The 27,321-nt window shown below is 41.5% G+C and overlaps 1 protein-coding gene across 1 annotated transcript in view; it reads left to right on the forward strand.

Moving 5' to 3' along the window:
- The first annotated feature begins 4,223 nt into the window (after positions 1–4,223).
- TAMM41 (TAM41 mitochondrial translocator assembly and maintenance homolog) overlaps positions 4,224–27,321 on the forward strand; it is a 40,029-nt gene continuing 16,931 nt past the window's right edge. Inside the window, exons 1-5 of the mRNA XM_089523435.1 lie at positions 4,224–4,530; positions 6,276–6,455; positions 8,599–8,691; positions 22,537–22,687; positions 26,900–27,045. Coding sequence (XP_089379561.1) covers positions 4,396–4,530; positions 6,276–6,455; positions 8,599–8,691; positions 22,537–22,687; positions 26,900–27,045 — 705 coding nt within the window. The 5' untranslated portion in view covers positions 4,224–4,395. The remainder of the gene's footprint in view (positions 4,531–6,275; positions 6,456–8,598; positions 8,692–22,536; positions 22,688–26,899; positions 27,046–27,321) is intronic.

Here is a 27,321-nt window from a genome sequence, read left to right on the forward strand (position 1 = left end):
AAGCACTAAAACAAAAGCTTACAATAGTTAGAGGGTGATGAAAGCAAACAAGACAGCCACAGAGAATAGAATTAACGTGTTGCTATAGTCACAGAAAGCACAGTGGATTAAGTCCAATGGAGTTACTGCTGAGTGAACAGGGAAGAAATTGGGGCAACAGCTGAAGTCATGTTGCTAGTTGACGGAATTACATCACCAGATGGAGGAGAAATGGAAAGGCCACAATATTGAAAATATGACCCACTCCCCTGCAGTTTGAAGCAGTACATTTCATAGCAAGCCTTGCCAAAACTAGTTGCCAATCTTTTGAGTGTCCATTCAGGACTCCGTGCTCATGTAGGCAGGGTGTAAAATAAACAGGCTAGGGGATTCAATTTGAATATATATAGAAATACAGCCAGCCTGCCATAACTACTGATTCTTCATCCATGGATTCAACCATCCACGGCTTGAAATTATTCAAATAAAATATACATTCCAAAAAGCAAGCCTTAATTTTGTCATTTGATACAAGGGACAGCATTTTACTATGCCATTGTAGAGTGGGCCCTTAGTATCCACTGGGATTTGGTTTCAGGACCCCCTGTGGATACCAAAATCTGTGGATGCTCAAGTCCCATCAAATGCAATGGGCAGTAAAATGGTGTCCCTTATATTAAATGGCAAAGTCAAGGTTTGCTCTTTGGACTTTATATTTTTTAAAATATTTTCAAACCGTGGATTGGATCAGTGGATAAAGAATCAGGGGATATGGAGGGATGACTGTATTTAATGGGAATTGAGCATCCATGGATTTTGGTAACCACGGGGGTCCTGGAACCAAACCCCTGCAGATACCGAGGACACACTGTATGTCTCTTTAAGGCAATGTAAAAAATATTACTATTACATCCTAATTTTGGTTTGTGGGTTATGCAGAATGTGAGTGAGTCCCACATCATTTAAGAGCATTTCAAAACATTTCTACTCTATGTAGCACTATTGCTACACTATGCAGCATTATTGCTCTATATACGCAACAGGGATTTCAGGTTGTGTTCTGGGACCAAGAGAAAGTGAGCTTGTCAGATGGGATGGTGATGGGGTGTGCAGGGAAGAGAAATAAAATTGGCAAAACCACCTCTGAGTATTTCTTGCATAAGAAAACCCTGTGACATTCAGAAGGTTGCCATTAGCGAGGCTCTGGTGCCCCAAGAAACTACCATGCCCAGGAATCAATAGCATAGAGCCATGGTAGTTAAAGCAAGATCAAACCAGATTATTTCTACAATGTGGATGGACTCCAAATCTACTCAGCCATGCAAACCTACTGGGTTAACATGGAAAAGTCACTCTCTCCCAGCCTGAGAGTAAGGCAATGGAATACATCTTCTGAGTAAATCCTGCCAAGAAAATCTTAGTATAGGGTCTCCATAAGTTAGAGTCACCCTGAAGACACAAAACAACATATTTGGACTTCAAATCATTGGCCATCATGGGAACATAACAGAGTTGAAGAGCCTGGCATCACTGCCTTTTATGTCTGCATCTTATGACCTATGAAAAAGGGTATACAGAACAGCAGCTGTGCCTTCAGGATTCCTGGTTAGATTTTAAAACTACCTGGTTCAATAATTATCAGCTCACTATATTCCCAAAGGTCCATTTCCAATCTGCAGAAAAATCAGATGCAATGGCTTGGTAGTTCAGAGCAGGTATGGGCACCTCTGTCTACACACATTATCACCTCTTGACAGGTACAACCCAAAGCACAAATTACTTATGGAGAAATCTTCAACAGGATTTACTCCCAGACAAATGGGTTTATGCTGTTGTTGTTGTGTGCTTTCAAGATGTTTCCGACGTGGTGACCCTAAGGCACACAGGGTTTTCCTAGGGCAGTCGTACGGTTGGTAAATTTCTTCAGAGAGGGTTTGCCATTGCCATCCACTGAGGCCAAGAGAGTGACTTGCCCATGATTACCCAGTGGATTTTCATGGCTGAGTTGAGATTTGAACCAATGTCCTAGTCCAACACTCCAACTACTACACTACAGTGGCTCATAAAATGGATCTAGATGGTGTTTGAATTAAAGGCACTAGATCTTGGAAGCAAAGCATGGTCAGATTTGGCTAGTACTTGGATGGGAGACCATCAACAAATACCAGGTGCTACAGGTAATGCAGTTAGTTCTCCGTATCCATGGGTTCTGCATCCATAAATTCAACCATCCGTGGCTTGAAAATATTTTTGAAAGGAATGTTCCAAAAAGCAAACCTTGATTTTGCCATTTTGTATATGCGGCACAATCTTACGTGTCCACTGTATGCAAAGAGATTTAAGCATCCATGGATTCTGGTATGCATGGGAAGTCCTGAAACCAAACTGCAGCAGATACCAAGGGTCCACTGTATTTCAGAGGAAGGAACTGCCAAAACCACGTCTGAGTATTCCTTGCTGAAGGAAATTTAAGGTTACCATAAGTTGGCAGGCGCTTTGAAAGCAAACAGACATCATCTACAGATTTAGACCCCCTTAACCTAAACAAATCCATATGAAGAGACTTTTCTTACTTCTATGGCTGAAGTTTATGTTGGTGGATTTTACACATCTTGGTATTTTAACATTTTGATACTAGAATGTGTTGTCTTATTGCTTTGGTTGTGGGTTGTTATTACTATTATTTTTGCTTTTTTAATTACTGTTTTGAATTTGGTTTGATTGCATCTCAGCCTCAGAGGATGGCAATGGCAAACCTAAAGAAACTTGCCAAGGGTTGCCTTAGGGTTGCCAGAAACAACTTGAAGGCACACAACAACAGCAACAACACTGCAAAAGCAACTGGGCAGTATATAAATATAGGAAATAAATAAATAATACTGCTTTTCACCATGCTCCTTTAAGAATGTTTACAGTACGGTAACTTAACACGCTTAGACATTGCATTATGTTATTTAATTTAATATAGATTGTCTTGGGAATCCTTTTAGATCAAAACATGTTGTGGAGAGCAAGCACAGAAATAAATACAATTACTTCAGGCAACTCAGTAAAATTCAGTTTGTCTGCTAAGGTTTCAGTGTGATTAAGTTTATTTCTTTTGCCTCAGCTATTGAGCCCTTAAGGCAGCCTTAAATTTGGGACTGGGAAGAGCAGAAAAGCATGCTAGCCAGGAAATAATGCAGTTTGACATGGCTTTAATGGCCCTGGCTCAGTGCTAGGGAATTTGGGGATCTGTAGTTTTGTGAGATATTTAGCCTTCTCTATCAGAGAGCTGTGGGGCAGCATCAAACTACAGATCCCAGGTTCCCAAAAGGATGGAGTCGTGGCAGTTAAAGTGGGGTCAAATGGCATTATTTCTGCAGTGCAGATCCTTTCTCCGGCAACACTTCCACAGTGCAGAAATAATGCAGTTTACTGTTTGACTCCACTTTAACTGCCAGGACGCCATCCTTTTGGGAACCCGGGATTTGTAGTTTGGCGAGGTATTCAGCCTTGTGTATCAGAGAATCCTGGTGCCTCAACAGATGACAGATCCCAGGATTCTGCAAGATGGAGGCTGTATTTGCCTCCTGGGCCTCGTCCTGCTTTCCTTTCGCAAGCAAAAAATGTTTCTATTTAAAATATAGCCAGGCTTTTGCTATCTAAGGTCATGACCGGATGGCGTTTATATGGAGTGTGTGTTTTAAGGTTTATTTTGTATGCATGTAATTTTATACCACTTTTCCTTAGATGCTTTTACTTGTTTTAAAACTTATTGTAACCGATATTTAAAACATGTTTTTGCTTTTCCTGAGCTGCCTTGGGTCCCTTCCTGGGAGAAAGGTGGCACAGAAATGAAGTAAACAAATAAAACAATCCATGTTGACATCGTTTTTAACTGCCTTGGCTCAGCGCCAGAGAATCCTGGGAACTGTAGTTTATTGTGGCCCCAGGGCTCTCTGACAGAGAAGAACAAATGTCTCACAAAGCGACACTTCCCAGAATTCCATAGCCCCGAGTCGTTAAAATGTCATCGTTATTACGTGGATGGTGTAATAGTGCTGCTATTCCACTTTGACTGCCTCCTGTTGCATTCTGGGGCTTGTAGTTCAGTGAGGCCTAGGAGCTCCCTGGCTGAGAATTCTAAAGGCCCCTCCCTTAAACTGCAAATCCCAGAATGCAACAGGAGGAGGCAGCCAGAGCAGTTAATAGAACAGCAACGCTTTAAGACGCTCAGGTGACAAACAGCTTTAATTCCTCAATGTGGCTGCAAGGCCTCAGGAGGTCCTCCACCAGAGAGGGCGCCGTGACGCGGAGGGCGCCCTTCGTTGTTGGTGGTGGTTCCTTCTTGGTTCTCTTCCGGCGCTTCCTCCACTCCTGGCGCGGAAGGCGAGGTGGGCGTGGCTTCCGCCCGGGCGTCTCCCTTTGAGCCTCATGCCTCCTCCTGTGCCCAGCTCGGCTGTGTCCTTCCGCAGGATCCTCGCCCACTTCCCCCAGGAGCTCAGCCTCGCCTTTGCTTATGGCTCCGGAGTCTTCCAGCAGGCGGGGGCCTCCTCCGCGGAAAAAGGGGTCAGTGGAAGGGGAGGGGAGGGAGAAGGAAGGAAGGAGGACAGGCTAGCTACGAGATTCCCGCACTACTCTCTTATAGTGCTGCAATTCCACCTTACTGCTCTGGCTGCCTCCTGTTGCATTCTGGGAGTTGCAGTTCAAGGAGGGGCCTTTACAATTCTCAGCCAGAGAGCACTGAACTACAAGCCCCAGAATGCAACAGGAGGCAGCCAGCGCAGTTAAGGTGGAATAGCAGCACTAGAAGAGGGCAGTGTGGTAATGTATCAGGAAGCCACCCGGGGCCAGTGGTCCCAAACTGTGCCCTTTAGAGAGACTTCAGCTCCCAGAAGCTCAGCCATGTCTTGAGCCGTCTCTCCCAAAGAGTGCTGCTGGTGCCTCGCAAAACAACTAGGCAGCCAAAGTAGATGTAAGATGTTCCATCCCCACAGACAATCCTGCCACATTCTTTATCGATTTAAGGTCCAAAACACACGGCAGAAATAATCCAGTTTGAGACCGCTTTAACTGTCCTGGCTCAGTGCTAGGGAATCCTGGTTACTGTAGTTTAATATGGCATCAGAGCTCTCTGTCAGAGAAGGCTAAATGTCTCCCAAAACTACATTTCCCAGAATTCCCTCTCATTGAGCCGGTGCAGTTAAAGTGGTCTCAAACTGGATTATTTCTGCAGTGTGTTTTGGACCTAAGTTTCTGGACCATCTTCAAGGACAGAGAACATTGCAGGAATCCATATTGCAAGTGCACCAATTACAGGATTCTATAAGACAGAGCCATGGCAGCTAAAGTGGTATCAAACTGCGTTACATATGCAGTGCAGATGCACTCTTGATCTTCTTGACTATGACATTCATTCATTCTTTCCATGTATTATGCATATTGTTAATGTTAGCATTACTCAGGCGTGATGTTTTATGGTTAACTGAAGGCAGATGTTGTAGTATTGTGTGCTGACCCATTGCAATTGCAGCAGTGGGAATGGATATCAATTAGGCATGTCATTCTCAGTGCCCCATGGAATTGGGGGTTTAAATCCAGTTGTTACTTTTAATGAAACCAGATCCATTGAAGCAGTAAGATATGTACAAGTGCTAACCTATTAAATTTCCCCTAATTCAGTCTTCTCCTCATCTTCTGGAACTCACAATTGGATCTGCTGATGGGGAGCAAAATGTGAGCCAACTTAAAAACTATGAGCTTTATAGGGAGTAGGAGTCATATTTTGGCCATATGTTAGTCATAATGAATGTATGTATTTTGCATTGGTTCCACTTGTAACCTAAGGATGCATCTACACTCTAGAAATAATGCAGTTTTATACCACTTTAAGTACCGTAGCTCCATCCTACAGAATCCTGAGATTAGTAGTTTTACTAGGTCTTTAGCTTCTGCCAAAGACTTGTGGTGCCTCACAAAACTACAAATCCCAGGATTCTGTTGGATGGAGACATGGCAGTTAAAGTGGTGTCAAACCATTATTTCTGTGGTTTGGATGCACCCATATTGTGACTACCTAATGTTGGATCCAGCGCCCTGTAAATGAAATGGTTAAACCTCCTTTATAAATTTTTGTTTACACAGATACATGGGTTGTATACATATGCACGCGCATATACTGTACATTAAAGTTATTTGCTTTCAGGTTTATTTGTGTTTTTGTTTTTTGTCTTGTAACATCTGGTGTTTCACATTACATATTTGCAGATAAAGTTATAAAGCTATAACTGCATCCACTCTCTTTTGTATTGTAGAACAACATGCTGGATTTTGTGTTTGCAGCTGATGATTCTGTAACATGGCATATGATGAACCTGTCGAAGAATCGGAAGCATTATTCCTTTCTAAAATATTTTGGGCCAAAGCCAATCACTAACATCCAGAATTATGGGGCAGGGATTTACTACAATACACTAGTGCCTTGTAATGGCAGGGTAAGTAATATAAACCATGTAGGTGAACATGATTGTGTCGAAAGGAGACAATGCCAAATATCAACTGAAAGCTATTTTTATTCTTTTGAGCTTTTGAGTTTTACATCTCTGGTGCTAAAATAGCTTTAGGTGGCAATAAATCCTATGGGAAAAGCCATTTATCTAAATATCAGCCATTTATATTGATGTTAGGTATTTTGAATACAAAATGTGCATTTATTACTTTTCTTTGTCAAAAAGCAGGTCACAAATTCGACATGAATAAAATATTTTGCATTGTGCTATGGCTTTCAAAACCCAGGCACTGACTCCTTTTTCTTTATTAAACATTTGTCATTGGCAGCTAGATTTTTTTTTAGTGTTTTTAAGTATTTCTGGTCTGCTGTGAATGGAAAGAGAAGTGGAAACAAGATTTGTAGTAGGAGAGCTTTCTCTCACATCTTGTAATGTCCACGGAAGGAAGTTAAGAGAAATCGCAAATGACTTTGGCTTCTACTTGTTGTTGGTGTGTGCCTTCAAGTTGTTTCTAGCTTATGGCAACCCTATCACAGTATTTTCTCTGCAAAGTTTGTTCAGAGGAGGTTTGGCATTACCATCCTCTGAGGCTGAGAGAGTGTGATTTGCCCAAGGTCACCCAGTGGGTTTCATGGCCAAGCAAGGAATCAAACCCTGGTTTCCAGAGTCATAGTCCAACCCTCAAACCACTGCTCCACACTGGCTGTCTTGTCTTCTGCTACAAAGCTAAATAAAGGGGAAGCCAAGGTTTAGCTTGCTGTGTAGTTCTGCGTTCCTTGGAGGATTGTCTAGCAGAAGCAATATAAGTGGGACCAAACAAGCACATTGGCTGAACTGCCCCTGTTTTCTTCAGGTTGCACATGCATGTATTGTCTTGGAGTAATTTGTGTTGAGGGCCAGCATAGTGTAGCAGCTTGACTGTTGGGCTACGACTTTGGAAACCAGGGTTCAAATCCCCACTCAAGCATAAAAACCCACTGGGTGACCTTGGGGAAGCCACAATCTCTTTGTCTCAGAAAAATGAAATGACAACCCCTCTCTGAAGAAACTTGCCAAAAAAAACCCCAAACCCTATGATAGGTTTACCTTAGGGTCACCATAAGTAAAAAATGACCTGGAAGCACACAACAACAGCAGTTTATGCTACCTTTGGAATTTTTAACCAAGATGCATGAAGACTGGTAATTAAAATACATGGCTCCTTGCCTAGCAGCCTTCTCCCTGCCTACAAAGAGTAATGCTGAATGATAAGTGGGTATAAGTTAGAAAAGTGTGTTATTTTTAATTTTATAATGTTACCTTGTTCTGTTTCTTCTGGAACAATTCTGGGTGGATGAAGGCCCTATTTAAACAGGCGCTATGAGGCGCCTGCGTCAGTGCAAGGGGCGGCGCTTTCAAACGCCCCTCGCCCGTGACGAGGGCATCAAAGTGGCGGTGCCCTTTACATATGGGCACCACCATTTTGACGTCACGGACGCCTAGCGTCAGCATGTCTCGATGCCTTTATGACACCGCAAGTGCGCCATTGGCGCCTTGCGATGTCACAATGGCACCGGAAAAGGAAGCCGCTTTTTGCAGCTTCTTTTTGCTGCGCGAGGGAGCTGCCCGGTTTGTCCGCTGCAGCTCCCTCGCACAGCAAACTAGGGCGGTGGCAGACCATCCTTTTGGGCGGTCTGTATCCTGCCAAAGAGAGTGATCCTTGCTGAGATTTTCCAGTCTCAGGTTGAAGAACTGTCAGAGTTGCAGCCCCTTAATCTCTGTGGGATCTGCTATCCCAGGAGAACATTGTCTGAAACCCCTGAAGTTTTTGTTTGGTCCAAGAATTCTTTGCAAGAGTTAGTATTTTAAGGGTCGAAATACTTTTTGAAGAACTGCTGAGCGACTTACTAGGAGCCCACAAGAAAGATACTAGTTCCTAATGAAAAGGGGCTTCACATTCTGCCTTCTTGGGATCAAGACCCAAAAAAACATTTCAGACATTTCCTTTTCTCATGTTTAGAAAACTGTTATTCCAAAAGAATGGTCAGCTAGGTTGGCACTGAAGCCTCTTTTTCTTTCCATCTTTGATTTTGCCAAATGAAAGTTTGTTTTTAACTGGCAGTTCAGCTCTTGTTTTTCCATGTTTCAGGTTATCAAATATGGTGTCATTAGCACGGATGTCCTAATTGAAGATTTGCTTCACTGGAAGACTCTCTATGTAGCTGGGCGCCTACAAAAGCCGGTATTTGTTCAGCTTCTTTGTTTAAAATGACAAAAATAAACAGTAACAGCATCAATAATAAAAAAAACCTTTAAAAACACAGGTTGGGGGAGAATAAAATGGAGTTGGGTAGTACTCTTGCTGTGTATGACCTTAGTGAAATTGATCATTTGCATTCTGTAGAATTTTGAAATATTAGGAATGCATTCCACCTGAGACAACCAAACAACAGATTGTAGTGAGTGTGTATACGTGTTTAAAGCTCAATTAGATTGCACTGGAGCAGAGGGCTGCAAATTCTCCTATCCTGGTGACTAATTCCCCCTGAAGGTGCTGCTTGCTGTAAATAGCACCTTTGGGAACAAAGGGCAGTGTGAGGTGGAGAAGTGATTTCCCGAATTCCCATGCTAGATCAGGAATGTAGCCTGGGCTGAGTTTGCATTAACCTTTACCTCCCTATGTCCAAGCATGTTTCTTGAAAATAGCATCAATGCCAGATTGGGAAAGGCTGCAATGGACCCTAGAGTACAGATCCTATTGCATGCTGCTTTTGTGAAATAAATTGTAGATCTGTCATATAAATGCCCTGTCTTAATTTTCTATATTGATATTCATGATTTTAACATTATTACTGTATGTTTTAACTATGCTTTTGGATTTAATTCGTTTTAATGTGTATTTTTAATATGTGAATTGTGGCACTGTTTTTACTGACTGTCTTTACTGACACTTGTACACCGCTTTGATCTTGGGAAAAGCGGTTAATAAATAAACAGTTTATTATTTATTATTATTATATTGGTGGCCTTCCCTTCCTTCAAGGAGCTTGTTGTATTTTATGTGGGATTAGGCTGTAAGAAAATAATTTCCAAAAAGTATTCAGTGGGTTGTATGACTGCAGTTGATTCCTATTCTAAGCCTCTTTTCCACTTCCAATTCTGGGAATTCTTGGCTGCTTTTAACAAAACAAAATTGCCATCCATGTTTGTAGAGAAGTTTGCACAGTGGCATGTGAAGCATTCTGATTAACCACTAGAGGGAAGCAGAGCTGAGCCAAATGGAGAAGGGAGAAAATAGGTATTTATTGTACAGTAAAAAGGAACCATATGATGATAGCATTAGTATGATGTGGAGGGAGAAGTTTTGATAGTCCTAAAGTAGTAAATTTCAGGCAACTTGGCCTTATGCTTGTCTTTAAATTTATTTTGCATAACATTCTATTGAAACCATTAGTAGGAGCTGGTTACTTGCAACAGAAAGCAGGTGATAACATTTCAAATATGTCTCTAGAACAGAAGTAACTGCCATGATTTAAGGGGGCTCCATTAGTAACCCATGGGAACTTAGGGGGCTGCCAGCTTGCTACTGTCCACCTTCATAAATGAAAACAAACAAATAAAAAAGCTTCATTTATATACCGCTTCATACCATGTAAGCACTGTCTAAGTGGTTTATAACTGTAAGCTAATTTACCCCCAACGATCTGGGTACTCATTTTAGCGACCTCGGAAGGATGCAAGCCTGAGTCAAGCTTGAGCCCTTTTGCTGGGATTGAACTCGCAATGGTTTTGAGTGAGTGGCTGCAGTACAGGCATTTAACCACTGTGCCACCAGTTTCCTCCTCTTAGCCCCAAGGGGATTTGGTGTTGAACCCCTGGCCTGTTTGGGTCCAAGAGAGGCCTATGACCAAAGCACATTGTACCCCACATCTGCAAGTGGTGGTAGTGGGGCATTTTTAATTAAGTAACAACAAAAAAAGCAAACATTTTTTTAAATGCTTGAGGCATGCTCCTGGGACCCTTACAGCCTTTTGAAATGCCCACAGCATCCATGTTTAGCCTTCAGGCTGCACTTCACCTTCATTTACAACAGTCAAAAGAGAGATTATACAGTGTCTTACCAGTAAAATGTATAGAAGAATTTTTTTTCTTTCCTTCAGTCTTGGAAAAAACAGGAGCTTATTCTTTAGTTAGCTTTTGGGACATTTACAAAGAGCAGATGAGCATTCATGTTGCCTGTTATCTGGGAGTTAGATATAACCAAAGTCTAAATATTGTTTCAAATCCATAGTCATCCACTCGGTTCAATTCTCACAGGACTCTACCACCTCAGATTGATGGTGAGGGTGTTACTGGCTTAATTCCCTTGTCAAAAATTTCAGACTTCGACATGCAGGGAGATTTTGATGCAACCTCTGGTTTGGGGTTTTTTTTAAATCAAGCTTTAAGTATATATTATTGCTAATTTTAACTGTGTACATTTTTTTAAACTTTATTAGAGTTTAAGACTCCCTTATGCAAAATCCTTAGGACCAGAAGTATTTTGGATTTCAGATTTTCCTAGATTTTGGAATATTTGCATATAATTATTGAAATATCTTGGAGATGGGACTTAAGTCTAAACACAAAATTTGTTTATGTTTCATATATACCTTATACACATAGCAATTGAAAGCAATTTTATATAATTTATAAATAATTTTGAACACAATACAAAATTTATGTACATTGAACCGTCAAGAAACAAAGGTGTTACTATCTCATCCACCCATCGAAAATGTTTTGGATTTTTGAATAGTTCAGATTTGGAATACCTGATAAAGGGGACTCAACCTGTAGTATATTTTTAGCTAACCTGTTACTTTGAATTTTATAACTTGCATAAGATTCCTTGCTAGGAGGAAGACAAGATATTGATTGATTGATTGATTGATTGAAATTTTATTTATATACCGCCGTTCCTATGATCACGGCGGTTTACAAAACAAAATGAAAATACGATACATTACAGATTACAGATATAATACCATACAGATCACAGATTAAAAATCAAAATTAACAGCAAAAATCCCTCATATAAAACCATACACTACTATACATCATTAAAATCCGTCATTAAGACCAGTCGAGATAATAAATCAGTCTAAAAAATACAATACATAGTATACAGGAGCAAAACAGTCAGGACATGTGGGGGAAGGCTTGACGAAATAAATGAGTCTTAAGGTTTTTCTTAAATGACTCCAGGGAGGGGGCTAAGCAGAGCTCCTCAGGGAGAGCGTTCCAAAACTGCGGGGCCACAACAGAAAAAGCCCTTTGCGCAGTCATTGCGTATCTTGTCTTGAGAACACTCAGAAATTTTTTCCCACCTGACCTGAGAGTGCGGGGCGGATTGTATGGGGAGAGGCGGTCCTCCAAGTACTCTGGGCCCAAGCCATTTAGGGCTTTATAGGTAACAACCAACACCTTGTATTGTGCCCGGAAGCGAATTGGCAGCCAGTGCAGATCTTCCAATATAGGTGTTATGTGGCTGGCCCTGGAGCTACCAGTGACCAGCCTGGCGGCCATATTTTGAACCAACTGCAGCTTCCGAGTTTGGTACAAGGGTTGCCCCATGTAGAGCGCATTACAGAAATCGAGTCGAGAGGTTACCAGTGCGTGTACCACTGTTTCAAGGTCCCCCCGGTCCAGGTAGGGACGCAATTGGCGTATCAGCCAAAGCTGATAACAGGTGCTTCTAACTGTCACATCCACCTGAGGAGTCAGGTGAAGCAAGGAGTCAAGAAGCATCCCCAAACTGCGAACTGAGTCCTTCACGGGGAGCGTGACCCCGTTCAGGACAGGTGAACAAACCTCCTTCCCAGGACCAGGAGAACCTATCACAAGTACTTCCGTTTTCTCTGGATTCAGGCTGAGTCTATTTTCCCTCATCCAGCCCATTACTGACTCCAGACAGGCATTGAGCGGAGAGATGCCATCCCTAGTCACTGCATCAGTCGGAGACACAGAGAAAACGATTTGGGTGTCATCAGCGTACTGATAACACCGTGCCCCGTGTCTCTGGATGATCTCTCCCAGCGGCTTCATGTAAATGTTAAATAGCATAGGGGACAGAATCGCTCCCTGAGGGACCCCAGATGTAAGGGCCCTCTTATCGGAGCGACAGTCCCCCAGCTCCACCATCTGGAATCTACCCGAGAGGTAGGACCGGAACCACTGCAAAGCAGTGCCCCCAATACCCAACTCTCCCAGGCGATCCAGAAGGATACCATGGTCGATGGTATCGAAGGCCGCAGAGATGTCCAAGAGCTCTAACAGGGACACGCTACCCCTGTCCATGCCCAGACGGAGATCATCGTCTAAGGCGACCATGGCAGTCTCAACCCCATAGCCCGCTCGGAAGCCGGTTTGAAATGGGTCCAGATAATCCGTATCTTCCAAGACCCTCTGTAGCTGGGAGGCAACCGCTCTCTCGATCACCTTCCCTAAAAATGGCAGCAGTGATACAGGCCGATAATTGTTTCAAATTAGGGGGTCAAGGGAGGGCTTCTTTAGTAAAGGTTTTACGATGGCCGTTTTGAGATCAGATGGAAAAAGGCCCTCCCTGAAGGATGAATTGACAATATGACGCAACATTTCTGTTGTCGCCTTTCCCCCTTGAACTGCCAGCCATGAAGGACAGGGATCGAGAGAGCAGGTCGTCTTCCTAACGCTACTGAGGATCCTATCCACATCCTCGGTACTAACAGACTCAAACTAATCCAGTACAACTGCGTCCACGGAAGCTCTGGACGCCTCTACTCTCGATTCTGAACCAATAACAGCGTCAAGATCAGCTCTTAGCCGAGAGATTTTATCTGCGAAGAAGTTGTTAAACTCGTCACAGCAGGCTTTAGATGGTTCCAGTAGTGGGTTCAGGGGAGGAGCCAGTTGAGTAAGTTCTCTCACAACCCTGAACAGCTCTGCCGGACACGACTCTGCGGACGCAATTCGTGCAGCATAGAACAAATTCTTAGCTGCACCAATTGCCACTCCGTAAGCCTTCAAAAGAGACTCTAGGAGTGTCTTGTCGGATAAGTGTTGGTGTTTCCGCCATTTGCGCTCTAGTCGTTGCGCAGCCCACTTCCTTGCCCTGAGATCTTCCGTATACCAGGGCTTTTTATTGGAAGCAGGCCGGAAAGGACACTTGGGAGCGATACTGTGTATAGCCCTGGAGAGATCAATATCCCAGGTGTTAGTCAGGGCATCAACAGAATCGCCGTCAGCTCCAACCAGATAGCCCTCTAAGGCTTCCTGGAACCTATTGGGTTCTATCAACCTTCGAGGGTAGACCATTCTAATAGGTCTGCCACCCCCGGGGGGGATCTGGACAGTAGCCTTGATACTAGCCTCAACCAGGAAATGATCCGTCCATGACAGGGGAGAGATATTGGTTACCTCTGCCCATGGAGACTCCGTGTCCATACAGAAGACAACATCGAGTGTATTACCAGTGGAATGCGTGGGCCCTGTGACCAATTGGGACAGGCCCATGGCAGTCATGGTAGCCATGAACTCCCGAGCTGCACCAGTTGGAACGATACTGGAGGGGATGTTGAGGTCCCCCAGGACAAGAAGCCTAGGGGACTCCAACACCAGCTCCGAGACCAGCTGTGTCAGCTCGGCCAGGGAGTCTGTTAGCACACGGGGTGGCCTGTAGACCAACAGCATCCCTAAACTGTCCCTGGCCTTTAGGGTCAGGTATAAACACTCGATATGGTCTGTCTGGCGGACATGGTTCCTGGTCAAGGAAAGGGTGTTCTTATAGATCAAGGCAACTCCCCCCCCCCCCCGCCCACTTGCCCTGATCTGGTCCTTCACTGAGTACCTGGCAGAGAGGCCCTGTGCCCACACCGCTTCACTCTCAGGCCCAAGCCAGCTCTCAGTAATGCAAGCCAGGTCGCAGTTCTTATCCTCCACAAGATCATATATTATGTGGGACTTGTTCTTAACTGACCTGGCATTGCACAGGAGCAGAGACATATAATATAATATGATATAATGTGAATGAATGAATAGCTAAATAAACCTACCCACCTGCGTACCTGATGAGCTAGATTATGGTTCCTACCACCCTAGGCTTGTATAACTCCCTCCCACCCCAGCTGGCATGGCCATTGGAATGATGCGAATGGCAGTCCAACACATCAGAAAAACTCCATGAGTGGTGCTTCCATATGGTTTTGTCCTACTGTGCATTTTGAAGTGTTGTGATCACCAAGATGGTTGTACCACATTAGACATTTTTGTTGTTGTTGTTTTTAATTGCCTTCCAGTCGGTCTCAAACTATGGTGACTCTATGACTGAGAGACTTCCAAGTCACCCTATCCTCAACCACCTTGCATAGCTCTTGTAGATTCATGACTGTGGTTTCTCTGATAGTCTATCCATTTGGAATGTGGTCTTCCTCTTTTCCTATTGGCCTTCATTTTACCAAGCATTATAGTCTTTTCTATGAATCCTTTCTTCTCATGATATGACCAAAATACGACATCAGTTTAGTCATCTTTGCTTCCAGGAAGAGTTTGGGCCTGATCTGCTCTGGAACCTGTCCATTTGTGTTTTTAACAACCCATGGTATTCTCAGAACTCTTCTCCAGCACCACTTCTCAAATGAGTTGAATTTTTTCCTATCAGCTTTCTTCACTGTCCAGCTTTCACAACCATACATAAAAATGGGAAATATGATGGCATGCACAATCCTAACTTTGGTATTTACACTTCAGGATCTTTTCTAGTTCCTTCATAGGTGCCCTTCTAAGTCCTAATCTTCTTCTGATTTCTTGACTACAGTCTCTGCTCTGATTGATGATTGAACCCATGTATGGAAAATCTGGAACTATTTTGATGTCTTCCCTGCTCAGCCTTGCTTAGCCATGGAAACCCACTGGAAGACCTTAGGCATACACTCTCAGCCTCAAAGGGGGAGACAAAGGCAAGCCCCCCCTTGAAAAAGAATCTTTCCAAGAAAGCCATTTCATAGGTTTGCCTTAGGGTCACCATATGTCAGAAACAACTTGAAGGTACACAACAACAAAATTGTAACTTATCTTCAGCACAAGAAGCTACTTGTCAGGACATAAATTTGCACAGCTAAAACTGGTGTGCCAGCTGTTTTCATTCCTTGCGAAGTCAGATCTAGCTACAATAACATATGTCTTGAATACATGTCATGTTTGCATTGCACTGCGCCCACGCCTTACGCTGAAATACACATTGGTAAATGGGGCGGCGCACCCCATACAGGGTAATGGCACGTGCGCCGCCGCACCACCGCATGCACAAGCCCCATTGCTTTAAATGGGGCTTGAGCATACGCAGAATTTTCCTTAAGCGGCCGGGTCCGGAATGGATCCCCCGTGTAAGGGAAGGGCCGACTATACTGTAATGGACTCTATGTGAGGCTGCCTTTGGAAACTGTTCAGAAACTTTAACAAGTTTAAACTGCTGTAGCCAGGCTACTGCCTGGTGCTGATTATACTGAGCATATAAACCCCTTGCTTGCATCGATTCACTGGCTGCCAATCAATTTCTGTGCAAACTTCAAAGTGCTGGCTAAGACCTTTAATAATAACAATAATAATAATAATAATAATAATAATAATAATAATAATAATAATAAAGATTTATTTCTATTCCTCCTTTTATCGATAGGGAATCAAGGCAGATTACAACAGGTATTAACACATCAAACCGTTAAAATTACAATTATGATTAAAAAGAAATGGCATATCCTGACCCAACCCCCAATCATAAAACCCCAAAATAAAAACCAATTAAAAAGAGAATAAACAATACAAGTGTTAAAAAGGAAAAAAAATCCTGCTAAAGGTTGGGTAAAATAGAAAATGAGATCCAGATTCTGTTTCGGTTTGGGGAGAGAAAGTGTGTTTTTCACTGGGGAAGGAAGCGGAGACTGCAAATAGCAAGTACCTCCGTTTTACCTGGATTCAGCTTGAGTCCCATATGCCTAATATGGCTTGGGTTCATACTATCTGAAAGACCTGATCTCCTTCTGTGAGCCTGCTTGACTATGGAGGGAGGCTTTCTCTCAGACCCACCACCATAGTGAGGACATAGGAGAGAGCCTTCTTAGTGGCAACTCCTTGTGGAACTCTCTTTCACCAGGCATTTGGTTGCTCCCCTCCCTGTTGTCTTTCTTCAGCAGACAGGGACGTTTATTTAGGTTTCAAACTTGTTACACTGAATTGAGTTTTTGATGGGGGGAGGTGTTGTGTTTGTTTTTTATTATGTTTTAAATGTATTTTTAAAAAATTAACTTGTGTTTTATTATTATTATTATTATTATTATTATTATTATGCTTTACAGTGTGCCCACGTTATACGCAGCTTTGAGCAGGGTGCAAGGAGTGGTGCACGCGCACCACTGTGCCACCACATGCACGAGCCCCATTCACTTGAATGGGGCTTGAGCATGTACAGTATTTGGCTTATGCGGGGGGAGGAAGGTTCCGGAACGGATCCCCCATGTAAGCCAAGGGCGCACTGTATTTATATAGCACTGTAGACTTGCACAGTGCTATACATACAAACAATAAAACAGATAAGAGTAAACTGCCCATGGCGTACAACAGAAGAGTGGTTTAATTGTTTTTAACGTATGAATTAATACTGGCATAGTGGTTTGAGGGTTGGACTGTGACTGGAGACCAGGGTTCGATTCCCAGCTTGGCCATGAAACCCACTGGGTGACCTTGGGCAAGTCACATGTTCTCAGCCTCAGGGCAGGCAATGGCAAACCTCCTCTGAGCATATCTTGCCAAGAAAACCCCATGATAGGGTCACCATAAGTTGTAAATGACTTGAAGGCACACAACAACAAATTAATATTTTTATTTGTACAGTGAGCCTTTAGTATCCACTGGGCTTTGGTTCCAGGACCCCTGTGGGTACAACAATATATGAATGTTCAAGTCCCATTGTGTACAGTGGCATAGTAAAAAGGCATTCCTTATATAAAATGGCAAAATCAATCTTTGCTTTTTGGATTTTTAAAAAATATTTTCAAGCTGTGAATGTTTTAATCCATGGATACAGAATCTGTAGATATGGACCATTGCACTATATTTTAAATGGTTGTGAGTTGCCTTCAACCCTGTTTCCAGAGAAAAAGGCAAGATATTAAAAAAAATATAAAGTAAAATAAAATAGAAATAAGCCTTACAGCTTCTAGATATTTACACTGAATTATCGCTACTGTGTTGTTATTTTGGTTTTAACAGATTTGTTTCATTTGCTTGCCTTTCTTTTTATGAAACTTCTTTTATCACTGTGTTGTATTTTTAACAACTTCAGTTTGTGGACTGCCAGAAGAGCTGTAGCTATGGGAGATTTTTAAAAATCTAATAAACAGATCTCTATAAGACTAGTTCACAACCCTGCACATTTGGGAGTCTGTGGACTAGACATGTAAATAAAAAGGCAATATAAGTTTAAACATACTGAATGTCAGCTGCATGTGTATTCCCTTGTTTAGGGTTTTTTATGATGCCATTTCAGTGTTCTGTGCATTTTGGTTGCAGAATCAAACTCTTTAAATACGATATATACTTAAAAGGAAAAGAAAATGTGAATGTTTGTACACAGTGTATATTATTTTCATGTCTTTTCTATTCTATTTTTTAAAAATGGTGACTGAGATCCTGCATTGTTGAAGCATATCATAATTATATGTGACAAGGCTAGCTCCCACAAGCCTACCTTTTCAGACTGGCAGTGCACCAACCGAAGGGTTTCTAAGGCACTGCAGATCAATGCACTGGGAAATGACATCTCCAGTGTTCTCCCAAGCTGTATCTGCATTGCAGATGTAATGCAGTTTGGCACTGCTCTAACTGCCATGGCTCAATACTATGGAATTCTGGGATTTTTAGTTTTGTGAGATACTTAGTTTTCTCTGTGAGAGTGCTCTGGTGCTACCACAAGGTTCAAATCTCAGGATTCTATAGTTAAACGGCATTACTTTTGCTGTGCAGATGCAGCCCCAGTTGAGGGTGTGCCAACTGTAGCAAATTATGAGAAAGTGAATTATGCTACAAAGTTACATCTTGATTTTCAGCTGCATCCCTGGACGCAATTTTTCTTGGTATTCCTAGGCAAATTACTGTCTCTCTACCTTAGTTTCCCCTTTTTAATATGGGGCTAATAGGGCGGTTTTGTTGTAAAGCAGGTACTGAGAATGGCACTGTTTGTATAAATTCTTTCCTCCACACCAACCAGTGTTTGAGGAATGCAGCCTGATGGAATTTATGCCATCTATGTAACTGAAGGGGTGAGAGAGTCGGCATATAAAATAAATATGGATGTTACAGGAGTGAGATGAGAAACCATTGTACTCTTAAAAGCCTGTGCTTTAGGAAACTAAGGTGGGCTTATACTGGTCAGAATATTCCAGGCTGCTCCCAGAATATTCTGATCCCAAAGCTGCCCCAAATTCCCTCCGTTACCTGTGCACTCTGGAGTGATACTAGGCAGCTGTCTACATAATGCTGCCTGGAGCCACTGGTTCAAGTCACTCCCTCTGAGGCTGAAAACAAGGTGCTCAGCACCAGTTGCATGACTGGATGCCTTGTTGTGACATGACATATGCCAGCGACCATGGTGCCAGGCAATACAGCAAGATGCCATGTAAACAGTGGCACTCTGGAGTGCTCTAGATCTTGATAGGGTTTTAAAGTTCACTTTACGGCAAGAATAGCCCAGATTCTGTGCAGAACTGGCCTTTCCATGTGAAGACAGTCTGCCCTTGAATTGGAGCTTTGGCCCTGCATCATCTGGACAGGTTGTAGTGCAGGCCATGAGAAGCCAGTTTTAATGGCCTGTGTAGACGTGCCCTAAGAGTGTAGACCTATGTATGGGTAGTTGGGAGTAAGTGCCATGGAACTCAGTGGAAAGTACTTCATAGCAAACAACTGAGGATAGATATGCATGGGCTGTTTTCATAGTCTCATGTAATGGGACTTTATTTAATTTATTCTCTCAGTCTGTCCCCAGGATAATGGAATTTATAGGCCTATGTACATGGAGCCCATATAATGAGCACATTATAATTGAAGAAAGTCTGCTTGTTTTGACTTTCCCATATAAAATGGTAGCATAAATTGAGTCAGATTGTTGAATCACAGAGCTGCAGTTCTATCCACTTACCCACAGAAGAAATTGGAGACATAGCTCAGAGTGCTCAAACGATGGATGTGTGTATTCACAAGGCCTTCTTCAGAGCTATACAATCTTAAAATGAAGCACATGAATGCATAATATTGCTGTACATAACATTATGTAAAATCATACTGCCAGTTGAGTGAGTACTTTGCGATGGGTCTCCATTTTCTTCTGTGGGTTTTATTGAAAGATCCTCAGTTTTTGCTTCTCTTCCCTTCACTTAACTGTAGTAGATACACTACTGTGGATAGAGCTTTCAGAGCATGTAAACACAGTTGTTCTCAGTAGAGGTGAACTAGCTGTCACTCAGTTATTCAACTGGCTGTGTAATTTGGCCGTTAGAAACAGACGGTCTAAGCAGCTGTCTTCCCCTGTGTTCCTCTATTGTCTTCTCAGCTGCCATTTTCAGTTCCAGAAGATCATATTGATTCCCCTCCCACTGCCCACTTCCTTGCAGGGCAATGGGGAGGGGGTGCTTGTTTGCAAAATTAGGCTTTTAAAAACATGTAGGAGAGCAAATTGAAAACATATGTTCAAATAGCCTCTCCCAGGACCAGTTTACCTTTAACTATTCAGATGGTTCAGATTTTGTGACGCTAACGAAAACCATACTTCAAATGCAAGGGGGGAGATAATGGAAGAATAATGATATTGTATGCCCCACAGATTCGTTTTGGGTCTCCAGGGCTGTTTTCAGAAATACATGTATATCTTAAATTGTAAAGTTCTGGATACAATCATCCCTTTGTCATGGACTTGCTTGCACCCAAGTACCTTCCACATGTTTGTAAAATGGAAAGCTTACTAATAGTACTACTTTTTTCATTTACATCTAGCTCCAGCTGTCTCCTTTGCTCTAAATTCATCTTGAGGATTTTTTTAAAGACAGAAAATGACAATTAGGTTAGAGGCTGTGCTTATTCTTGCAGTATTCTGGGCCAAATCTGGAAAGTGGGGAAAGAGTGTAGTTGCACAAAACCCTCTGTGCTATTGCTTATTCTGTAGATGAACCTACCAGTGGCTCAGATCAAATTACACTGAGAACACTTGTATTCTTATATGCACTTGTATTAATTTTATCCAAGCAAAATGAGATGTTTTCAACTAGACACCCCTCCTTATATGCACACACATTCCCATTCGTATCTACAGTGAAGATTAAGGATGGAAATCAAGTGACCCTTCCTGATGCTACCAGGTTGCAATTCCCAGTATTCTTCACTATTGACTTTGCTGACTAGAGCTGCTGGGAGTTGCAATCCAACAATATCTGGAGTGGCACAGAATTCCCATTCCTAATAAAAGTAGAAGCTTTTCCCTCTGCATGGGCATTTGTTTCACTTCCATTAAGTAGGATCAGGCAGCCAAAAAGATGTATGCCATTTGTCTGAGACCTTGGAAGATCCACTGCTAGTCTATAATAGGATAGATAAACAAATAGTTTGCTCATTTAATAAATGCTAAATTCAGAACATAAAACTTTCACAAGATTATATATATATATATATATATATATATATATATATATATATATCTCCCCACTAATCCAATGTCTCTTAAAAACACCCCAACTGATCTGAACAGATGGATGCAGGGGTTTCTTTAGATCAGGGTTAGTTAGGCAACTTTGGGTAGTTTTCTGCCTCACAGTAAAATGAACTACAAAATATTGGGGGATGGGACTGAAGTAGCCAGAGTCTGGCTTTTGGTTTTTAAAATGGATAGGGTTTTTGGTGTTTTTTTTTTGAAGTTTTGAGGTTCATCAGGTCCCATCAGTGTGGGGTGCGCCTTCACCTCTTTTAAAAGGGAATTGCTGCTCCTAGAGACTTTGGAGGTGCATCCGCACTGTAGTTTGCCAGATTTAAAAACACCATTTTAAGTGCTGTAGCTCAAGCCTGTGGAATTCTGAGATTTGTAGTTTTACAATATTTTAGCCCTCTCTCTTAAAGAGTGCTGGTGCCTCACAAAACTATAAATTCCAGGATTCTTTAGGATGGAGCCATGGCAGTTAAAGTGGTGTCAAACTGCATTAGTTCTACACTGTAGGTGCACCTTAGGAGAAGAAGTTCCCCCTTTTGGGTGCCAGAAAAACAATATTCTAGGGAATCTGGATGAACTGAGGCCAAACAGGTTTCAGGGCTACATTCTGCCCACCCCTCCTTTAGATAGTCCACACTAAACCCATTTAGAACTTTAAAGAATAAGATCAACATTTTAAATTGGACCTGAACACAAATAGGCAGCCAGTTTCAGTGGTGCAAAATAGATGTAAGATATTCCATTCTCACAAACAATACTGCTACATTTTTTACCAGCTTAAGTTTCTGGACTGTCTTCAAGAACAGAGAACATTGTAATAATCCATCTTGCAAGTACATCCTCCTAGGTCCCACTGTAAAGCCAGTGTTTTCCTTGTCTTATAAAAGGGGTCTGTGCATATGTGGCAGCTGGGTAATGTTTATTTCTCAACCATTCAATAATCAAATTCTGTCATTTTATATGAAACAGATGTGTTGATTACAGATTTTGTTTTACTGTCACTTCTGCTTCTTTGTAGGATCCCAAAAGAGGCTGCCTATAAACAAGTAAACTATCAATATCACTCAACAGTATCTAAACAAATACACTAGGTCAATGTATATTTTCAATAGTCAGTTGATTTCAGGTGTCTTTCCCCTCATTAATCTATTTTATTTCTTTTTTATAAAGATGGAACTTTGCTTTGTTTAAAATGGATCATGAGGAAGTTAAAGTGTTCCTAGATAATTCTGCCACTTGGTAATTCTTGATGACATTGTTCTGTAATATGTATTTAATTGTTTTTATTCTTATACTTGATTGCTGGCTGCCTCTGACTATTTCCAGGTCAAAATCCTTACACAGAATGAGAATGTGAAGTTGCAGTTTGCCCTGGCTAACAATTTGAAGAGTGCCATCACAGCTGCTTTTCTTATGCTGCCTGAAAGTTTTTCTGAAGAGGATCTTTATATGCAGATTGCTGGACTCTCATATAGTGGTTAGTATGACTTTTTGTCATAACCTTATTAAGAAACTAGAAAAGGACAGTCAGTTCAGATGAAAGATGTGTTAGTAACCTCAGCTATAGCTTGTTTAAGCATCTTGCTTTGGGCATGTGGAATTTCTTGTCAAATGTTTCCTTAATCATATCTGACAATAGTTGTTAGATTGTTTCTCTGCAAATGGAAAAACGAACAGAATAAACTAATTTAGTTCTATACCAGGCTTTCCCTCACTACCTACACTTTCTTCTACATGAAGCTACTTGTACTTTCTCAGTCACTGCCCCATGTTCTTCTTTTTTTCTGAAGCTTGATGGCCTGGGTTGGCAGACTTGCTGTGGTTGGGAAATTCATTTCACTCTCTCACAAGTTTTTAGATAGTTGTTGAGGTAGGTCTGTTTTCAGTGGACCTGTCCACATTTCTGGTTATTCTTTTGACCTGCACTGCCTATCTTTCATTTGCTAACAAACTACATCACTGCAAATCAGAATTGTGCCATCACAGAAAAAACAACAAAAACAAAATTATTTTCAGAAAGAAGGCGTTCTCCAGTGTGGAGCTCTATTATCTTCTACCATTGACAGCTGCACTAGCTGCAAATGAATTGGGGGTGCACATGTTCAGTGTAACTGTCCCCCAACCCATTAAAGTCCTACACCAGCTCTGGAAAGTTACTAACTTTGGTCACTGCTGCTTGTTTGTAATATTTTGGTTTGTATTTTTCATTACATCAAATTATATTTGAGGCTACCTTGCTCAATCACTTAGCTAAAAGACAGAGCACCATGTTTTTATAAATGAATATATTATTAAAATGCAGTGAAGAACATCCCAATACTACAATGGTTAGACAAAAAGCAGACCCCAGCACTGGGGTGTCTGAAACAAATGGGAGTCTGAAACAAATTAATGTCAATATTTAGTCCAAAACTCAGTAGAGGGGGAAAAGACAAAGGAGGGCAAATGTATACAATGTAGAGATATACATTGCAACTTATGCTATATTTCTTGGATTTCCAATGTCAGTTGAACTAATAGATTTTTGTTTATTGTATTAACATTTTATCTCTGGAGGGAAAACTGTAGACTTTAATAGTTCATTATGGTGGAGGTTTGTTAACTCAGCAGTCTCAGAATTGCAGAGAAACCATGTTGGCACAGCATGGTTTGGAGCTAAGTGAGTATATTATGCTGCTTTGTGGTAAGGGAAATCCTTTGACAAACTACCTCTGACCTTCCCTAGGGTAGGTTTCTGCCAGACAAGACTGAATAATAGCCCAGGTGTTTTTGTTTCAGGAAAAAGCAAGAAACAACTCAAATGTTTTGCCTTTGTATCATTGTACCTGACTGAGAAACAACACAGCATAGATTTTTATTACAACCCTAGATCTTAGGAAAATAGCATGTCTTTGTTATAGGTTGCCTCAGAATTTTTATTTCATGTTAGCAAAGACTCTCCTGCTGTGGAGAGCTTCATGTGGTCATTATTCTGAGTGGTGCTTCTTAAGTTGTGTTCTTTCCCTAAAACAAGTTCCAACTGTGTTTATTGGACTTGGCCCCAGTTTCGTCATAAAATCACCCAATAATCAGTGTTACATGTGTGAGTAGACTCAGTTCCACTTTCCTTACACACACACACACACACGATATATTTGTGTATTTTCTTCTTTTGCTAGACACAGGAGATAACTGACAAAAAGAAGAAAGCTTTGTTTTCTTGAAAATAAAGTACACACAACATTATATCACTTTTTGTAAAATAAGCCCAGAGTTAAAACTTCATTAAGAAAATCAAAGAAAGTGTAAATGATAACCTCCTTTGTTTTCCTTTTCTTTGCCCATGGATTAATAATCTGGCATTTTGGCAATTAATAAACTCATTTTATCTTTTAAAAAACAGCAGAGAAACGGTTCTAAATATTACAAGTGCTGCCCCTTAATTCTTTCTAATACAGGTACACCTCAGTTAACAAATTAGATGTGTTCCTGAGAATTAATTCTTTAACAGAAAATTTGGTTCCAGAGGCAGCTATAACATGGGGAAAATAGGGTTAGGTTCTTGCAGTACAAAAACGAAAAGCAGTTTAACAGCTAGCATTTCAGCTAGTATTTTATTCTAAACTACTAATATGTACATGTGAAATGAAACAACCAGGTCAGGTAAACCTTGCATAAGTAAAGAAAAACACATTGAACCTTCTGGAGGTCACTTGAATGCTTCTTCCAAAGTACAGTCAGTGGTGATGTCTGCTGTCACCAGCTTGCACATTTCTTATGATTTCCATGTTGTTGGCCAAACATAGAGATCTATTCTTTTTTAACATTTTAGGGGGAACTGGTGAGGCAGGCTTATCACTTCCCATTTTTGCTTGTTCATACATGCTCAGCAAAGGATTCTGGATACCCTGCCTATTATATTATATTATATTATATTATATTATATTATATTATATTATAGACAAGCTGCTGTATACCTTGCATGTTATAGGCAAGCTCCTATAGCTGCAGTGGGATTGACTATAGTAGAATTTCATTGTTTCCTAGCTGAAACTTTATTGTTTAATGCAGATGCACCCTGGCACCAAAACCCTGTTTTTCTCCAGCCTTCCTTCATCCTCCTAATGCAGATGCTGCTAAAACTTCCAGGTAAACAGAGGATGAGGAGGACAAGTGGGCTGGGTGAATTTAAAAAGACTTTATAAAAAGGAGCTTCTTTGTCTGATGCATTGTTAACTGAAGTATGTCTGCAATTAGACCTTCTGAAATATTCAAACCTCACCTTACATTTTCCCCCCCATCTCTAACTAGGACACAATAGTGGTGTTACTAACACTTCCATTTCAACTGTTTGATGGCTAGAGATGAGCTTTATAGATAATAGAAGTGAAATGCATTCGCTTTGGGTGTACTGGTCTCATTTCTTGCTTTGCTTGTGAGCCAACTTACAAAAAAACAGCTCTTAGAGGGGCCGGTTCATATGACTAGTGCTCCTTATCCTGGAACAGAGCAGTGCGTGTGTAACATTTGTACCTCCACCTTACACAGACCCTGTGATATGATACTCCACAAAGAGACACTGGGAGTCCCAATTTATGAGTATGGAGGGCAGGTTGTACAAATGGGGTTTCTGGTTGCACACCCCTTCCTCTTGTGCAAATGGAGTGTCTGGTTGCACACCCCTATCCTTTCTAAATACATATTTTGGATTGCTGTTACCATCAGCTCCACCCAGCATGGCCATTGTTAGACAATGTTTTTCAAAAAATGTGGTGGGCACCAGCTTGGGGAAGGTTGCTTGTAGTTCTGGGGTGGTGTCTGCTTGCCTCTTCTCCACAAGCCAGTACCTATCACTTTAGTAAGTGTGGGTACAAGCCAAGAGTCAAAGCACATGTATATTGAGCCTGGGATTAGGGATGCCTATTAGGGGTAAAGTCACTTGTTAAGTGGTAATTTGTACCACCAGTGACAATCACTATTGAAAAATCAGAAAAAAGATGCTTTTAAGCGATCCTAGTCCTCTTGAAAATGGAGGAGATGTGAGCATGCATACTTCTCAGGACTGTCTCCACTATTACGTCTTGCACATGATCACATTTTTATCCTAGAGAGAAATCTGAGGCTCTACAGATATTGGACTGGAGGTCTCATAAGCCCCATTCAGGTTTGCAAGTTGCTGGGGGCGATGGATGTTGTACAGCATCATCCAACATCGTCAATTTGAGAAGTTCACCACTTGAAAGGATGGCATATATATGGGTGTTCCCTAAACCTCTTTTCTTTTCAATCACAACAATCCTATAGAATATGTTATCCTAATGTGAGTATCAAGGTGACACTGTAAGTTTTGTGGCTTAGGTTTCCCCAGTCCCTGTTTGCCATTCTGTGTATTGTGTCACACAGAGTTAGCCCCATCCTCTCTTCTCCATGGTCCATCAGTTTGATTTCTGCTTAAAATTAATGAAATGGGTCTGGTGCAGATACAGCATTGGCAGGGCTAGGAACATGGGAGAGTCATGTGGACTTTTCTGCTGCTTCACATTTGCTTTTCCTTTTGAAGGCATACATTCCTTCCAGTTGCATGGATCCACTATTGCTAGTTAGTTCCAACCCTCAATTTCCAACCATAGTTAGGTATCAACTAAGTCCTCATGCAAATTGTGGGCCTTCCTGTTGATTGTATGTGTCTTAATAATTTGCTTTTGTTTAGGTGACTTCAGAATGATAATTGGAGAAGATAAAGCAAAGGTTATGAACATAGTAAAGCCAAACATGTTACATTTTCAGAAGCTGTATGGTAACATATTGGAAGATTGTCCTCAAGTGGTGTACAAGCATCAGATGGGCAGGCTAGAGGTAAGTAGCTAATTTCTGTAAGCTGTAATGATTCTGTCTGTGTTCTTAAGTAGTAAATATGACATGAGTATACTTGCATTATCCAGTGATGTTACTTACTTGTTTATTTGAATTATATCTCAGTTTTCTGCCAGAACTAGAATGGACTTTCAAAGACATAGGCGTGTTAGTCTGGATCATTATGCAAAGAGATCTTGTAGGACCTTTCATACTGAGAGAACTCAGAAAGTCTCAAAGGTGCTACAAGATCCGTTTATATATAGAATTGAAGTTGGC

The sequence above is a fragment of the Sceloporus occidentalis genome, unplaced genomic scaffold (genome assembly GCF_023333645.1).
Source record: "Sceloporus occidentalis isolate IW3139 unplaced genomic scaffold, rSceOcc1.0.p SCAF_1, whole genome shotgun sequence".
Lineage (NCBI taxonomy): Eukaryota > Metazoa > Chordata > Lepidosauria > Squamata > Phrynosomatidae > Sceloporus > Sceloporus occidentalis.